General features: G+C 41.7%; 1 protein-coding gene across 3 annotated transcripts in view; it reads left to right on the top strand.

Moving 5' to 3' along the window:
* Positions 1 to 19265, top strand: part of LOC110525311 (EGF-like repeat and discoidin I-like domain-containing protein 3) — a 203109-nt gene that overhangs the window by 168803 nt on the left and 15041 nt on the right. For all 3 annotated transcript variants that reach the window (XM_036979442.2, XM_036979443.2, XM_021605324.3), the window contains one exon: positions 17447 to 17602. In XM_036979442.2, coding sequence (XP_036835337.1) covers positions 17447 to 17602 — 156 coding nt within the window. The remainder of the gene's footprint in view (positions 1 to 17446; positions 17603 to 19265) is intronic.

Raw genomic sequence — 19265 nt, 5'->3', positions numbered from 1 at the left:
TCATGTCCAATCAATTGAATTTACCACAGGTGGACTCCAAGTTTTAGAATCATCAAGGATGATCAAAGGAAACAGGATGCTCCTGAGCTCAATTTCGAGTCTCATAGCAAAGGGTCTGAATACTTATGTAAATAAGTTATTTCAGTTTTTTTTGTGTTTTCTCTTTGTCATTATGGGATATTTTGTAGATTGATAAGGAAAAATAATAATTTACTCAATTTTAGAATAAGGCTGTAATGTAACTAAATGTGGAATAAGGGAAGGGGTCTGAATACTTTCCGAATGCACTGTAGATATTACATTGGGGACAGTCTATACTACGTTTTTCCTTACCTGAGAGTTTGAGTGCAATTTTTTTAGATTATATCAATAAATTCAAAGTTACATATTAATAAAAACTATTTTTGTCATTTGTTTTTCAAGACAACATAACATATCAAATCAAACTACATCTTCTGTATATATCTACTTAATCTATTCACGCCTTGTGGGAGATGCAATTACACATGAGGAGCCTGAACTATAATCTGTCAAGATGTTGCCAGGATGGAAGCTGGAAGCCATCGTAGCGAGCTGCCAAGCGTTCCAGCTGGCATAAGCTGATTAGTTAATTATGCACATTAACATGTCCATATAGCAAAGGGAAAATTCCAGACACTGTGCTTTTCAAGTTTCACAATATCCCTGCTACAGCATAGAATACATATGGAACTTCTGGCATGTATTGTTTGAGCAGTAGTAAGACTGGCTGGTTATGCTAAACAGTCCTCAGAAAAAAAATGACTAAAGGAGGAATGGAGTACTTAATCTCTGCCTCTTAACTTGTGATAGTCCATTGATTGTTTGAAAGTTAACTAGGCTTTATGCTGGACTAGTGTCATTATTAAGAATGCACATTTGAGTTTGGCCTTCTTTGTCCTTCTCTCATTGTGACTATCTTACAGTATATTAGACAGGCGACATAATTACTTTCTAGTTACCAGTTTGTTGTTGAAGTAACTGCCCTACATTAAAGTGTAAACTTGACGTGCTGAGTGTCCTGAAAAATAACACCAAAATCTCTTCAGGTCTTGACTCAAATTGTTTGGGAATAGTGAAAGGTTATAAAAGCATCATTTTCCTAGAGTCACCCATACAGATAGTTTGGTGAGCAGAGAGACTGTAGTAGTGTACTGTAGCAACCCAAGAACAGCATCCCATAACATAATATCATCCCGTTTGTCTAACAAAACTCCCTCCTCTCCGTGCCCCAGCACTGCTTTCCACTGCTTCTCTCCATACTTTAACCGGTCATGCAGCGTACTAAGGAGCCCAGTGGTGAGACAAGTGTTGTAATCATTATTGTTATGAAGTGACTGAGCAGAATGCTTGAAACTGTGGGAATGCACTACTCTCATATCCACAGGAAGTTAAACATTGCCATCACTCAAATCCATAAGACACAGGGAGATTCTGCTATGGCAACACAAACACAGAAAATATTAGAACACCGTTATGTTTAAGCTTTTGACCTAAGCGACATCAGTGTAAGACTAACAGATGTCTGTGTAGACTATGATAAACAAGCCAGGCCCTAGTTAATCGTGTTTTGCATAGACAAGCCACCACTGCAATGTGAGATTATCAAACGCTGATCATGCGGTGGTGTCATAGTTCTGATGTTTGTTCTAAAACCTCATTTTGTAGGTCCAGAGCACTTCATGAAGACATGCATTCTACAGGCATTCCTCCCCTGCCGTTTCCATAATAGAGGGTGTGTGTTTTTAACTATGACTCATCACTGTGTGAAACTTTCCTGGAATATCCCCTTTAGTTCTTTCTCACTGTCAGGTGTCCAGTGCAGATGGACCTGTTATGCATTATTTCTCAGTCAGACCCCTCACCCCCCTCTCTTTTAAAATACCCTTTAGCAAGCATGCACACACACACACACACACACACACACACACACACACACACACACACACACAGACTAGTTTTGTCACGATACCAGAATTTTGACTTCAAGTTTAGTATCACGATACGCGATACTATCACAATACTTATACCAAAACAATAACAAACCATACCACGGCAAAAAACAAGGCGTATTAGCCAAAGTCACAGAATGGCATTTGATCCAGACAGATCTTTCTAGCTCAATATCATTGCATTTGAAAATGTAGATATTTGAATGTATGCATTAATGAATCAATTATGTAAAAAATACAATCAATTTCACTTTGGTTTGTACCAGTCTAACTACATAACACTACAATTGTAATAATGTATCTCTATTGGTAAACTGGGTAAATCAAGATGTACAGTAACCTAAACCTATTCACAATACAGGTGAATGCATATTCAGTAGGAGTGTGTACGTGCATTGAGATATTGAGCTTGTTTTCATGAGGCTACAGATGAAAAACCATCTGTTTACCTTGCATTTGGGTCTTATATTATGGTACTGATCATGCATAGAATAACCAATCGCTTATTTTATAAAACTGTGCATTGTCTCTTTAAGACCCATGATGTCATTCCCACGCAAAGTCAGTTCGGGGCTCAAGCAAAGATGATCATGACTGGGAGAGACGTGAGACAGGGGAGACGGTGTACCGTGCAACACTAACACACACACGCATGTACGCACGCAAACACGCACGCCTGCACAAACACACGCACATTTATACAGTGCCTTCAGAAAGTATTCACGCCCCTTAACATATTCCACATTTTGTTGTTACAACATGAGTAAACATGTGTTAAATATGTGTTTCTCTCTCACCCATACACAAAATACTCCATAATGACAAAGTGAAAACATATTTTTTAAATGTTTCCAAATTGATTGAAAAATAAATACAAAAATGTCTAATTTACATAGGTATTCACACCCGCGTGTCAATACATGTTAGAATCTACTTTTGCAGCGATTACAGTTGTGAGTCTTTCTGGATACGTGTCTAAGAGCTTTGCACAGATGGATTGTACAATATTTGCACATTATTAAAAATGTTCAGGCTCTGTCAAGTTAGTTCTTGCCATAGATATTCAAGCCAATTTAAGTCAAAACTGTAACTAGGCCACTGTGGAACATTCAATGACTTCTTGGTAAGCAACTCCAGTGTATATTTCTCCTCGTGTTTAAGGCTATTGTCCTGCTGAAAGGTACATTTGTTTCCCAGTGTATGTTGGAAAGCAGACTGAACCCGGTTTTCCTCTAGGATTTTGCCTGTGCTTAGCTCTATTCTGTTTATTTTTATCCTCAAAAACTCCCTAGTCCTTGCCGATGACAAGCATACTCATAACATGATGGTTCGTATTCATAACGCTTCGTGTTCAGGACATAAAGTTAATTTCTTTGCCACATTTTTTGCAGTTTTACTGTTGTGCCTTATTGCAAACAGGTGACATGTTTTGGAATATTTATATTCTGTACAGGCTTCCTTCTTTTCACTCTGTAATTTAGGTTATTGTGGAGTAACTACAATGTTGTTGATCACTCCTCAGCTGTCTCTTATCACAGCCATTGAACTCTGTAATTGTTTTAAAGTCACCATTGGTGAAATCCCTGAGCGGTTTCTTTCCTCTCCGGCAACTGAGTTAGGAAGGACTTCTGTTTCGTAGTGTTTCGTAGTGACTGGGTGTATTGATACACCATCCAAAGTGTAATTAGTAAATGCACCATGCTCAAACGGATATTCAATGTCTGCTTACATTTTTTTACCCATCTACCAATAGATGCCCTTCTTTGTGAGGCATTGGAAAACTTTGTGGTTGAATCTGTTTTTGAAATCACTGCTTAACTGAGGGACTTTACAGATAAGTGTGTGTGTTGGGTACAGAGAGGAGGTAGTCATAAAAAAAATAATGTTAAGCACTATTATTGATTTTTCATTAATTAGTAAACATTTCAAAAAACATAAATCCACTTTGACATTATGTGGAATTATGTTTAGGCTAGTGACACAATATAAATGTAATCCATTTTAAATTCAGCCTGTAACACCACAAAATGTGGAAAAAGTCAAGGGGTGTGAATACTCTTCTGATGTCACTGTATCTACTGTATTCTCAATTTCTTGCGTATTCCCCTATGAAGACAAACTGGAATTCAAATGTGGTATTCCAGTAGTTGTTGGGACCTCATAACAGACTATTTATTCATTTCAAAATAAGCTCACCCTTTCCAACATTATTGTTTTCCTGTGTAAAATAGTACTTCTAATAGGAAGCAGCACCTCACCACTGTAAGTGAGGAACCAAAGGACTGTAAACAAATTGCTTTCACCTCAGTAGACCAGGTTTAAGTCTCTCTATCCAGCCTTTCTTATAAGCTTACATGTCCCTGTGGCACCGGCAGAGAGATGAAATATAGCCTGTGAGCACTGCTCTGGTGGTTCAGTGTCGTCTTTTTGCTCTGCAAGGAGGATTAAATGCAATACAAGCCCCCTTTGGATGTCCCAGAGAGCCCTGTGAGAGGGAGTTACCGCCTTGGTTCATGTTGTGGAGATATGATGTTAACTTCTCAGCCATACTTCCACGTGGCATTACTGCTGTGCACTGGCCGACTGGAATATGTAGAAAAAAAGTATTTATTCGAAACTGTGTTGGGGTGAATGTAGGCACTGGGCTAGCATGTTAAAGCAGAAATCAGCAATTGAAACAATAAAAAAGCATCCTCCTCACCCTTGTTTCGGTAAAAAGCTGAGGTATTCTATGAATGCAAGGACTGACCATCCATGACATCAAAATTCTAATTTTAACCATGTTTTTAGGCTGTGCAGTATTACATTCACTTTGTTTACAAACAATGGAGTAAAACAAAGCTTTGGGTTCTGATGGGATGCAATAGCTAAACTAAGCTCATGAGGCATTTCTAAGTTATATTCTTCAAGAATCAATGGGTACATATCATTCATTTATAAAGAGGGTGGTACTGCCAAGCCACTCCGCTATAAAACAGGACTGATTGATGCTAGGGCTCATTCCACTATCTTTCTTCTGTTGAGCTCGCGTCATACAGACAAGAATTTCTCTTACATTTGTTGGAGTTTAAAGGTTTTGTTACTTTACAATATTTAAGAACAAAACACGGCCTGTCTTGTAACATTGCTGTACTGCTTTGAGTTGTTTATGAGTTAATCAACTGGCAATACAAAACACTTTACCAGACTGCTACAAGGACATTTGTCACCCAGTAATCGGGCAGAACCACCTGCACAATGTCTGGGTCGTCATGCTACTTCAGTTGGGATGTATCCATTTATTCTGCTCTCAATGACCTGCAAAGGTTATGAACAAGCTATAAAATAAATCCCATTTCGCCTGCTCGTTTGTCATCCCTTGGCCACTTCATTTTCACAGCTAATTATCTCCAGTACAGTGATAAATATGTGTGGTGATTGTCTGTGGCACCCTGATAATTATACCCAGCTCTGATGATGGGGAGTAGGGAGAGGAAGGGGGTGGGGGGACGTCTGCATGGCAACTTTGAGAGAGAACCAGTTGGGCATGTGTGTAACTGGTCTCTGATAATATTAAATGCAGCGCACTGCCAATTATCAGTGAGTCGCTACACTACAATACAACCTAAAAGGGTTTTTCAACTGTCCTCATAGGAGAACCCTTTGAATAACCCTTTTTGCTTGCAGGTAGAACCCTTTTGAGTTCCATGTAGAACCCTTTCCATATAGGGTTCTACATGGACCCCAAAAGGGTTTTCCTATGGGGACAGCCAAAGAACCCTTTTGGAACCCTTTTTTCTAAGAGTGTAATGCAGTAACTACAGCCATAGCTGTACAACTGCCCTGCTGGTTACTGCCCTGCTGGTTACTGCCCTGATGGTTACTGGCCTGCTGGTTACTGCCCTGATGGTTACTGGTCTGCTGGTTACTGGCCTGCTGGTTACTGTCCTGATGGTTACTGGCCTGCTGGTTACTGGCCTGCTGGTTACTGCTCTGATGGTTACTGGCCTGCTGGTTACTGGCCTGCTGGTTACTGTCCTGATGGTTACTGGCCTGCTGGTTTTTGGCCTGCTGGTTACTGGCCTGCTGGTTACTGTCCTGCTGGTTACTGGCCTGCTGGTTACTGCCCTGATGGTTACTGTCCTAATGGTTACTGGCCTGCTGGTTACTGCCCTGCTGGTTACTGTCCTGCTGGTTATTACCCTGCTGGTTACTTGCTCATCTAGCAGGTTGGACTGTGTTCCTGACAGAGTAATGTGTGTCATAATGGGGTTAGGGACCAAAGGCCAGCCACCGTGTCGTAATTGTCAGAGCACAATGGAATCCGATTCAGTAGGAAATTGGAGCAGAAATGGATAATAAACAGCTTTAAAACAAGGAAATGATTGGATGATGGATGGATTCTCCATTACTGCTCAGAATGATGCGTTGAGAGGAGTGTTTCTGATTGCTCTGCTTATAAAACGTAATGTGGGTGAAAGCATACAGTAGGCATGTCTCTAAATGCCTATCATTTGCAGTAAATCCCTTAAAGCTGAGATCCACATAAAGGGAAACAGCGCCACTGGCCACCCCAGGCGTATTTAGGGGTTCAGCAGCGTAGCTGGTGAAACCCTATTGTATCTGATGGCATTCATCATTACTGTTTTTGTTTTGTTTATTAACCTTTTTCTGCAGTGGGCTAAATCAGGGTCACATAGTCTTTCTAGGTATTCTTAAACAAATCTACTTAGTAACAAAAGTATGCACCTCACACACATGGTTGTGGGCTTAAAAAGTTAAGTGTTCATCCCATTACACTTTATATACTGTACATCACAGAATACTGAAATATAACAAAACCATATGACCTTAGAAACACCGGATTTTCGTCAGGTTTTTTAAATAATGAATAGAGGGTACATCAGCTTTAATAATGCATATAGATAGTAGCTACCATCAATGTAATATTCTGCATCATTTCCAATCCCCCATATATTTTTTTGTTAATATATATTATACATTATAGGCCATACAACATTATAGGCCACGAGCTCATTTGACTGCAGCAAAGGGCTACACAGAGAAGAGGAGCACCAGTGTTGTGGTAAAACAAATGTTACAAATTCTTTCCTGTTCTATCGTGCGTGTAATGATGTGCAATGATGTCAGAGGGAAATAAAACAGTGTTCTTTGTTTGAAGTAACGTCTTTGTTGTTGTAATATGGCAAACGGATGTGGCTGTTTCACCGCTACGGACTCCAACTTTAAACAGACTGAAGAAAGAGAACAGCAGAGTTAATTGCGGGGTTATAATGACTAAGTCATGTTGCAATGAAAACAGTGCTGTAATCTTCATTATTGCTCTGCTCATAATATGTATGGCAGGTGATATAAATTGAATTGGATTAGTTTAGGCAGAGAAATTGAGTTTAGAAGCTGCAGGCTATTTATAATATGACTGCATATTTTTTTGGCAGCAAATACAGTGTGTTCGGGAAGTATTCAAACCACTTGTCTTTTTCCACATTCTTTTACATTACAGCCTTATTCTAAAATCAATCTACACACAATACCCCATAATGACAAAGAAAATGTGTTACGTATGCATATGTATTCAGACCCTGTCTGTAGGTGCCTTTTGGCAAACTCCAAGCGGGCCATCATGTGCCTTTTACTGAGGAGTGGCTTCCCTCTGGCCACTCTGCAATAAAGCCCTGATTGGTGGAGTGCTGCAGAGATGGTTGTCCTTCTGGAAGGTTCACCTATCTCCGGAGAGGAAGCTTGGAGCTTGGTCAGAGTGACCATCGGGTTCTTGGTAACCTCCCTGACCAAGGCCCTTCTCCCCCGATTGCTCAGTTTGGCAAAGGCGGCCAGCTCTAGGAAGAGTCTTGGTGGTTCCATATTTATTCTATTTAAGAATGATGGAAACCACTATGTTGTTAGGGACCTTCAATGCTGCAGACATATTTGTGTACCCTTCCACAGATCTGTCCTCCGACTCAATCCTGTTTTTTGCATTGTCATTGTGGGGTTTTGTGTGTAGATTGATGGGGCAAAAAAATATTTTATACACTTTCGAATTAGGCTGTAACGTAACAAAATGTGGGAAAAGGGAAGGGTATCAATGCTTTCCAAGTGAACTGAATGAGCTAAAGTTGCCTGGCATGTATTTCAAACATGAAAGTAAAGGGAGGAACACTAGCCAAAGTTAGTAAGCTCTCATATCCTTTATAATTATGGAATTTCATACAATTGAAGTCTACTTCCTATTTTTCTGCTTCCTCTTTGTCATTCTGAATAGACCCTTAACCTTTTGCAGATATTATTTACAGTAGACTTACTCTTTTTAAATTCATGAACCTGAGAATGAATCATTATGACAACTTCTAAGTGTCACAGGAAAAGTGCGAATGAAGCAAGCTGCAACGCTCCCTAACACGTCAGGGACACTGACAAACCCTAGGTATAAGAAAACAGGGATGTTAATTAGAAGTAATACTTGATAGATACCTGCTCTGTTCCTCTTCACATGTATTTGCGGCAATGAAAGTATTATTATGGTATTATGATTACTTGGCTTCCGCAAGGCACTGCTTCCCTAATGAAATTGGTGCAATACTACTCTGACCACAAACTCAATCTCTTTAATCAATAAAATTAGCTGGCTGTTTATTTCCATCTACACTGGAGAACTATTCTAATGCCTCCCGGTTGAAACTCACATCTTGTCTTGAGTGTTTATGCAGAACACAGCTCAGAGTTGAAGCATGTCTCTCTCCAAAGCAGTCAAAAGCTGTGTGATAGAGGGATTTTGATTGTCTGGGAGAAAGAAGACACTGGTGTTTTGATTAAATGACATGCATGGTGAAAAAGTGGAATGCAACAAGTAATTGGGAGTGTTGAAGGGTGTTCTGTCCTCGGTGTCCTTCAGGATAGGCCCCCTGTGGGACCACTGGAGGCATCTGGTCATGTATTCTCAGGCAGTCAGCAGAGTCCCCTGCAGCCTAACTATTGCTATTGCCAGCCTTCCATATTGATCTAGTCCAAAGTATTCATGATGGCATTTTGTCCGCGCAGACTGAGGATCCATGAGCGTTCAAAATTCTAATCAGTTTAAATGCATTCTTTATTCTCGGTGCTACCTGGCATTTTATCATTATTTGTCCTATTACTCCACACGCATAAGGGAATCAATAGGAACAGCACCTGCGGCCAAGTTGCCTTGCTGAACTAATTGAAGAAAGAGTGTTACAGATACAAAATCTCCAGGTGGTTCCCAATGCAATCAGAGAGAAGCACACAACCATTTAGCCACAGCTGTGATATTCGATGAAGGTGGCAAATATGAAATATGGAGCCTGTATCATGTGTGTGTGTATGTGTGTGTGCGTGTATCTGTGCGTGCGTGCGCTTGCATATATTTCTAGGTGCAGGTGTGTGGACTGGTCCACCAGGGCAGAGTACGGGATGAGACTAACAATGAGACTCGTGGTCGGTACACTCATCATACTCATCTCCAGGGGGCCTGTAGAGAAAAATAGAGAAAAACATTTAAGAGCTGTTGCTCAGGAATCTTTGGTAACGCCAAACGTCATTGTCTCTTGTAATCATTAGAACATCAAATGTGAATTCATGATTCCAGGAATATCTTAGTAGTAACTTAAACTAATTTGAAAAACACATCTGATACTAATTTAATGAAAGCATTATTGGCGGAGCCTAATTTCAATCCAGTCCAATATGGCCCTTACTTAGCTCCATTTTATTCAATTTCCACGCAGCTAGCGCGCTTATTCAATTAGCCTCCAAATGAAGTTACTGTGGAGACGCTAGATCCATCTGCTTCCCGGATTCAGTTGGGTGCTTTTTAGTGTCCCCCGGCCATCACATCTTTAAACGAACAGCCCTCCTTTGAGCCTGGATAATGCTACACCTCACCTTTCATTATCTTCTCTCTTCTTATCTTCTAGCATACGTCGGCCTCATCCCCCTGTCTCTTTTCTCCTCAACTGATGCTGGATGTTTTTATTTTATTTATTTATTTATTTTATTTTTTATCTTTGGATGATTGATTCATGAGTTTCCAGCAGAGAGAGAGAGAGTCTTAATCTCAGGGATCAGTAGGTACGTAAGGATTGAAGGCACCTCGACTCAAATCAGTGCTGCCCAGATTGCCTCCTATGCATTCTACATGTCTATCTGGCTGTTTCAACATATATCAAAGCCAATCTCCCACTCCAAGACCAGACTTGTATCCATATGCTTATCTCATTGCTTTTCTATCAGAGCTTCTTATTGAATATTCACAAGTAGATGGAGCACCTTGTAGATGTAGCATCTTGTCAGTCACACACGATGATAATATGATTGATCTAGAGCTGTCCATTTTAAGAAAGGGTGCAACACTAGAGGGAACTAGGTATAGATCATATTAGAGGACTTGCTTGGCATTCACAGTTTGTGTCTGTCAACAGTCTTTGTGTGTGTGTGCATGTGTGTGCTCTTGTGTGCGTGCGTGTGTGTGTGCGTGTGTGCGTGCATGCGTCACACTTGCAACTTTTAGCACTCACAAAGACCACTAAGGAAAAAGAAACGTATAATAAACTTGTAATCGATTTTTTAACAAAATTAATGGCTGCCCTTTATCCCAGTATAGTAGATGAAAAGAGAGTACAGACATACTACTCTGTGCCTGATCTGTAAGTCTTAACCCTGTGTTAACCCTGCCACCTGCCAAATTCAACGTAAATGCTGTTTATCTGAATCACAGTGGGTGTCATTTCCACCGTTCTCTCTGCTGTTGTAAGACCAAATCAAATCAAAGTCTATTTGTCACATGGGCCGAACACAACAGGTGTAGACCTTACTTACAAGCCCTTAACCAACAATGCAGTTCAAGAGTTAATACATATTTACTAAGTCAACTAAAGTAAAAAAATATATATATATTACAGAAAATAACACAGTACATTTGCATAACAATAATGAGGCTTTATACAGAGGGTACCGGTACCGAGTCAATGTGTGGGGGTACAGGTCAGTCGAGGTAATATCTGACTGCATCCCAATAATCTATCCTTTCTCCCAAAGAGTGCACTTGTTTACTTCCCTTCATGGATTTAAAAGGAAATGACAGATACTATAGCCCATGCCTACACCAATCCAATGCTTTTAAATGTGTGGGGATTAGTGAACGGCTGCACACTTCAGGAGAAAGCAGGTATTATTTGGATACGCCCCGTGGATTTGTGTCTCTCTCTACTCTCCAACAGATATGGGACACGACACACTGAACCAATGGAGTCCCTCCACACTGTCAAAGCTTTAAAGGGGCAGTGCAGTGAGTTCTTTTCATTAAATAAACACACACAGTGATTTATTAGACATACAGTGATGATTTAAAAATACAATTACAAAGGATGAATGGGTGCTTTAAATGATCTGCCAGCGTGGTTGATTCCATGGCCGTTTTCTTCCACCCATTTGATTTGAGTTAATGAGACAAGCAGAGTCTATCTCTAGCCCATCCCTAGAAACATGGGATTTATTTTCCAGAAGGATGTAGAATGTTTACCTTTTAATAACTGGATTTGATCCATCTTTTCTTTTGGAAATTGATCCCCCGCCTTAATTGTGTTTTTATAATCCATTCTGTCTTTGTCTTTTGTCACCCAGGTGAATTTATGCTTAAATCTTCTTCTCAAGCACTTAGCTTGGGCCCGCTGGTTTTAATGATGTATGGGGAAAAAAGGCTCCCACTAAATGAAAAGCTGTCAAGTCTTTTCAACTGTGTGTGCTGTGTCAAATTCACTCTGATCACAGTAGTCTCTCCTCAAAGGCACTCAACAGTTTTACACCTGCATGTTTTGGTATAACGTTTTTTCACATCAGATAAAATCTAATTTTATTTAACAGTGAAACGCTTACTTACGAGTCATTTTCCAACAATGCGGAGGTAATGATAAAGATACGAATAAAAAAAATAGAAATAGTGACAAGGAATAAATACACAGTGAATAATGAATAACAATACAGAGTAAAAATAACATGGCTATATACAGGAAATACCAGTACCGAGTCGATGTGCAGGGGTACAAAGTAATTGAGGTAGCTATGTACATATAGGTAGGGGTAAAGAGATTAGGCAACATGATAATAAATAGACAGTAGCAGCATATGTGGTGAGTGGGAAAGTGTATGTGTGTGAGATTGTGTGTTTGTGTATGTGGTGTCAGTACACATGTGTGTGCATGTCTTGTATATGTTGTGTTGATGTGTCAGTGTAAGCATGTGTGAGTGTGTGGGTAGAATCCAGTGTGTGTAGAGTCAGTACAAGAGAGTTAGTGCAAAAAAAAGGTCAATACAGGTAGTCCGGGTTGCCATTTGATATTTAACAGTCTTTTGTAGCAGTCTTATGACTTGGGGGCAGAAGCTGTTCAGGGTCCTGTTGGTTCCAGACGTGGTGCTCTGCTACCGCTTGCCGTGCGGTAGCAGAGAGAACAGTCTATACCTAGGGTGGCAAGAGTATTTGACAGGTGTTTGTGCTAAGTTTGGCAAAGGAAACAGAGTGAGGTGAGGAAAGGAGGGAGGGACAAAGGAAGTGTGATGCATACTAATACCAAGGACATGAGAAAATAATTGGCTCGAACATTGACTGCTTTGTAGTGTCCTTCAATTTACAGTTTACTGGAAGGCTTAAAACTACCACTCTGGCTTGAAGATGCACACTTTTATTAGCTCATTTTTGACCAATATTGGGAAGCTGTCACCAATATTTCTCCACAATTTTCTCCACATAGCACTTGACACTTTTTTCCTAAAGTGAATTTGGTATGCGCCACAACTGTCACTGAACCTTTGCTCTAGGAGGGTGAGGCGACATGTGGCACTGTTAAAAGCAGTGCACACAGGTCGATTTGTCAGAGCAAGCAGGAAGTTCTGTGTTGAACTTTGCATGTCTTGCACTTAGCTCATCCCAGCAGGGGCTGGTCTCACGCCAATACAGCCAGTACTGAGCCTTTAGTATCTCCACTGTGAGTTAGGCCCCGAGGCAACAGAGGTGTACACACCTCTTACTTGACAGAACCCGCCTTTTGCCATGTCAGTGCTCAGCGGAGGCCTTATGTGATTTGACATCCCGCTGCCTCAAGTGGAAACGGTAGTCATTGAAGGGGTTGGGAGTTGGGATTGTGTGTGTGTGTCTGTGTGTGTGTGTGTGTGTGTGTGTGTGTGTGAGTGTGTGTGTGTGTGTGTGTGTGTGTGTGTGTGTGTGTGTGTGTGTGTGAGTGTGTGTGTGTGTGTGTGTGTGTGTGTGTGTGTGTGTGTGTGTGTGTGTGTGTGTGTGTGTGAGTGTGAGTGTGAGTGTGAGTGTGAGTGTGAGTGTGAGTGTGAGTGTGTGTGTGTGTGTGTGTGTGTGTTAGGTGTTTCACTCTTATATTCCCATGTGGTGTCTCCCAGTTGGACTGGCCTGAGTGTTGCCTGGAGTTGGAGCCAAGACTGTGATTATCAGGTCATCAGGCTTAAGCCTCGACACGACCACGTCTTCAACAGGCTTTCCCAGAGCGCGTTTGGCCTGTTAAATCCATTGAGGTGGTGTTCTAGAACATGCTTGGAGCCTGTTTTGTGGGTTGCTAGGGAATTCACAGGTCGGGATCTGTGTTGACTCAAACAGTTGACATATAGAAACTCACACACATTTCTCCCTTCATAAAAAGAAACTCAACAGCATTATACTTGCATGTCTCGATACTATGGTGTTTTATTCAAATACAGGGCCCCTTGCTAAGATACAGGAAGAGAAACTCCTATCTAGTTTTCTGAGCACAGATGTCACGCTAGGGAAAACCATGGGAATTGGCCTATTCCTCTCACACCTCTGCTTTAAGCTTTAACGATGGCGGCCCCAGTTTGGGGTTGATGGGCCATGATATCATCCTGTCCAGTCCACATCCCTGCACGAACTGTACTTACAGTATACTAACCTGGCTCCTGTCCTATGCACTGTGTACACTCCACACACACTCACAAACCCAGGCACACACACAAGCACATGCACACTTCCCCGCAGGATAGAAATTGGGTCAGGTTATATGAGCAGTGTAGATTAAATGAGTCTTCAACACACACAATTAAATCAGCACAGCTTGAGGGGGAGCTAGCTGCTGTCTGCTGCTATAGATGTATGGTATGGAGCAGCAGAGGGGATAACTGTGTTCCTCTACAGCAGTCAGCCCTCAGACAACACCACCACTTCAAATATGGACATGGGGATTACACGTCGACTTTCATCTTAATGAGCAGACGAGGGAGTTTCTCTCTCTTCCCTTACTCTCTCTCTCTCTCTCTCTCTCTCTCTCTCTCTTTGTCTGTGAGAAACACATGCATATGTCGCCTCTTAGCACCATGACACAAATTCTAGCACCCCCAGGTGTTGCAGGGGCAGTGCTAATTAATTCTCCAAAATACATTTTGTGAATACGCAAATGTTTTCCGCAGTTGGGGGAAACGGGTGGAAATGGACAACAGGGGTTGGGGGGGTGGGACTCTTGTGTCGTCTTCTACTCCCCCGAGGAGAAGGAGACAGAGACAGAGGAAGAAAGGAATGCTGGTATTGTTTTTTGTGTGTCTTTCTCCACCACAACCATGCAGAGGTTGCTGCAAAGACTTCAAAAGCCTCCAGTGTGCCAGGGTTAAGTGTGTTGGGGGAAGGTTGGGGGGTTGCCTGGCTCTAACAAGCTTATCTCACCCTTTAATTCGGTTTGGGCCATCAAAGTGTTGGGAGCTGGCTGCGCCAGAGGCGGTCGTATTTTTTGACCGCTACCTGTGACAGCAATTACAGGTTCCCCTTCAAGCGTGCCTTTGTTTTGGTGGCAGACTCGACTGGTTGGCCAGAATGAGATTACCTCTGCGCTGTGCTCTGCTTGGAGGGTAATCAAGCATTACAATGTGACGTGTCACTCCTTTTCTCAATGAGCAGCTTTGCAATTATTGTAATTATAAAAGAGAGGTTACCATAAACATATTTATATGCACTATAAGAACATACTGTAGCCCCCCCCCCCCAGAAACAGACATGAACACTTCGTTAAACAAAGAGGACGAAGGGTCTTTCAATTCTGGTTTTGAAGGAGGTATCTCATGAATAGTGTATTCATAGCAAACGATTTAAGCCCATGTGTATAATCTCCTACATGATATCAAGGTAAAGTGCCCTTGTACCAGGACTTAAATTAGGACCATAACTGTGCAACTGACGTACTACCGCAGAGAGCGAACCCGTTTTCTGTTGTTTTCAGGACCCCAAGAGCTGGCTGCTTACTCCATATCACGTAACTCTGTTTTATAAGAGCACAGAAAGATTGACAGCAAGCCATGGCTTTTCCTCCTTAAAAGTCACAGAGCAGGCCTGAGCCTGCCTGCCTGCTCCTCCAACAGGGTGTCTGTAGTGAAAACTTCTATGACTCCCTGGGGATTCACCCCGAAATCTGTCAGGAGCTGAGAGGGTTGAACAGGACTGAAGGCATGATCTGAAGCAATATCTGGGCTTCATGACAGGTGTTGTGGAGATGTGAGCTCATGTGCAACACGCGCCATAGTGAGGCATGTTTGTGTGTGTAATGCATTGTGATATGTTGTATTGGGCGGCAGGTAGCTGGTCCATTACCCAAAATGGTATTGGTTTGAATCCCGGAGTCGACTAGGTGAAGAATCTACAGCCTAAATGAATCCTAAATGCTCCTGTAAGTCACTCTGGATAAAAAATGTCTGCTAAATGACAAAAAGGTTCATGTAAAATTGTATTGCAATGCATAATAATATAATGTCTGGAATGATGTACAGTAACGTAGAGTCATGCGAGGGTCTTGAAAACATGAGAGAGAAGCCACACTATCACATACTCACTCTGACCAGACTAATCGGGATAATCTATGGGCTCCTGCTGCATGTTGTAAATTCAGTTTAGGAAATCCAGCTCTCTGAATTGTACTTCCCCTCTCTCCTTTTTGACCGCCATTCTCTCTCTGCCAATATGTTTTATTAGTAACTCAGCCTGTCCTCTCTCCAGCACGTTCATGGGACTTGTTGTCCATGGATCTGACAAGACAGTTACGGTCATGATGTTATAGACATTAGGTCTTGATACTTTGCCACCACAGTTTGGCCATGCAACTGCAGAGAGTTTGATGATAGTGGTCAGCAAATGTTTTTTTTGTTTTTTTTAGCAGACACTCTTATCCAGCGCAACTAGGGTTAAGTGCCTTGCTAAAGTGCATATCAACAGATTTTTCACCTAGTCAACTTGGGAATCGAACCAGCCAACTTTCAGTTACTGGCCCAAAGCTTTTAACCGGTAGACTTTCTGCCGCCCTGGACTTCTGGATCATTTGTGGTCTTAAACTATTTACGGTTCCTCTTTTAAACTGTCACCCATGGTTACTATGTTGAGCTCTAAGACATTACCTGAGAGTGCAATGTCAGGCAATTTATTTGATCCTTAAGCCACGCATTAAGGTGGTATTTTTATTGGCATGTGAAAGAGATTTAAAGGATCTTATCGTTGACAGAATGCAAAATGTATGACCCGAACATTACCTGTTATTCTCCCTGGTTCCTCTGTGGGATGCAACCTGGTATGATTAGGGACTCAACATGCACACATTTGTTTGTTCATTTCCTCAGATGCAAGGCTATGTTGATTGAGGCTAAATTATGAAAGATAAAGTGAAAACACCTATAAGTCCATAATTCTGCTCAGATACTATAGATACATTTTCCCTCAATGCACAGTTCTATACTCCAGGGATACCCATCTTACATTCAGTGTGCCTTGCTCGCAGGTTCTTCCACTTTAAATTCAAACAATGTATTGTTTTTGGCATTGTGAATTCACATACATTAGTCATTGAGCATAATCAACGCATAATAAATATAGAGATGCTAACCCAGACAAACCATTGACTTAATTGGTGGTAATTGCATGAAATCCTGCATGGGCTTGGTGATAGTAAAACAGATAGTTATGGTACATTCTGAACATGGTTGTTATTGCGTGTTAAAGTCCAGGCTTAACACAACAGCCAGTAACATGGACTGTTGTGTTAGCTCTAAATAATGAGGAATAATTTAACCTTAAAAGTAAATGATGTAACAGCTACACTGTTTACTACCAAGCCCTTTGATGTAGGCTACAAATGAGAGTGTGTTAAAACATTGACCCGTATGATGCTGCCCGGCTCTCAGAAGCTGCAATGGCCGGCGATTTCTGCTCTGCTGAGGAGAGGCCTTGTTGTTCAATATGCTGTGAATAATTGAAGGTTACTTCTTGCAACCAAATGTACAATGTCTTTATAAATCGTCTCTGGAGATAAGAAGAGAAAAGATGCTGACGGACTGGATGGAGAAAATTCAGCATCACTGACACTTTCGTTTAGCTGAGTCAGAGACGTGACTAAGTTTATTTCTCTCTCCCCTCCACCCCACCCACCCCATTCTTTATCTCCCTCTCTGTCTCTCAGGTTGACATGCTCCTGCCTACTAAAATCACCGGCATCATCACCCAGGGGGCCAAGGACTTTGGCCATGTCCAATTCGTCGGCTCCTACAAGGTGGCCTACAGCAACGATGGAGAGAGGTGGCTCCTATATCAAGATGAAAAACAGAAGAAGGACAAGGTGAGCCATCCACACTCCATGAAGATAACCAAACTGCTCCATTAGAAAATACATGGAACACAAACACTGCATTCCCTGACTAATGGAAGGAACAGTGTCTACCAGAACTCAAGCAGAAGTATTAGTAGTTATAAAAGCCAAACAATATTTCAACATTCAGCAGTAATATCCCAAATGCATCCAAATAAAAATGTCCATTATGAAAACAAGAATAGCACCCCATTGAATGAAATAGTAAATGAATGGGAGAAGCAGAATGAATGGAGAAATGTGTTGTGCAGCCTGTAGTTGTCCAGATCTGTCCCTGTCTCATCTCTGTGTTAGCATTGCATCTTCTTATCTCGGGCTCCAGCACAGCTTGCTGGGGCCTCTCTGCCGCTGTCTCGTCTCCTGGATCAGATAAGGGCATGTTGTCTAGCAGTCCTGGTAGGTACACTGCCCGAAAATGTGTTTGCGGTCCTTCAATAGAGGACACGTGTTCGTTCCAATCACCCACGCCAGCCAGCGGAAGGGAAGGAGGCTGTTGCAGGCTCCCTGCTATCAGGAGAGCAGCAACACTACTAGGGCTGTTGTTTTAGATGAGGCCTGTTTACTTTGCTACTCTCGGTGTGTTGTTTAAAGATAAGGACTTCATGGTGCTGTTGCTTACGCACTTACGATGGTCAGAGTAGAGCTAACCTGGGAGGAAACACACCTAAACACACACACAGAGATCTCTTCATTTATTAAATCCTGTAAAACCCACTGGCAGCTTCCAGTCTCTGTTTAACAGAATATAGTGAACTACATTTTCCCAGAAGCATAAATTCACCAAATGAGCATAATGACAAGTGATCAAATTAGCTGTTTTATACAGTCAAATGTTGTTTCCTGAAGCAGGCTTTCATAACGGGAGAATGGCGAAGATAAGGGTTCTAAAACAGATATATAATGGTAACTTGTTATGTCACATATCACCCTCCAAAGGGCACACATCAATTTACTGTATGCCCTCATGTGCCAATAAATGGTCAGTTTAGCGGCCCATGCCTGACAATACTTCTCCATCCGCTGATTGAATGCCTCGCTTGAGGAGTTTATAATTTCAATGCCCAGGATGATCTTTGGATGCAGGCCACCGCGTTTTCAACCAATCTCAATTTTCAGCACTGGAAGACTGTCAAACATTTGTCAAACCTGGCAGGACCGAGAGAGAAGAGGTAAAGGAGACAATGGCAGGATCCTAGTAACCTTTTGTTTTGAAATCTATAGTTCCTAATTTGTAACGATAAGCGTAGACTAAGAATACAGCGATACTATATAATGGCACATTCATATGCTACGTACATATGAAATAACTATTAATGAGCTATGCAAGCCACAACAAAATATCCTATCAAAACATCCTAATTAGTGACCTTAATTCGAAAACCCGCAGACCCTCGGCGCTCCGTAGAAAGAGTGACATGTGTTTTGGAGCATATTTGTGAGCAAGGCCTGGAGGGCTGTTAATCAGTGTGTCCCAGGACAGAGCTGTGATGAGCTTTTCAGATATATTACTTTTCAAGGTGTTTCCGCATCTCAGGCATTTAATGCTAGAGGACGCATTAGGCTGCCGGACTCCAGAGGCGTTTCCTGTTACGCCACAGGCTTGGAGAGGTTGGTCAGGCTAAGAGCCCTGCGT

Source organism: Oncorhynchus mykiss, chromosome 6 (genome assembly GCF_057628025.1).
Source record: "Oncorhynchus mykiss isolate SJ-2025 chromosome 6, ASM5762802v1, whole genome shotgun sequence".
NCBI classification, from domain to species: Eukaryota; Metazoa; Chordata; class Actinopteri; order Salmoniformes; family Salmonidae; genus Oncorhynchus; species Oncorhynchus mykiss.
Note: the sequence above shows the minus strand (reverse complement) of the source record. Positions and strands in the feature narration are given on the sequence as shown.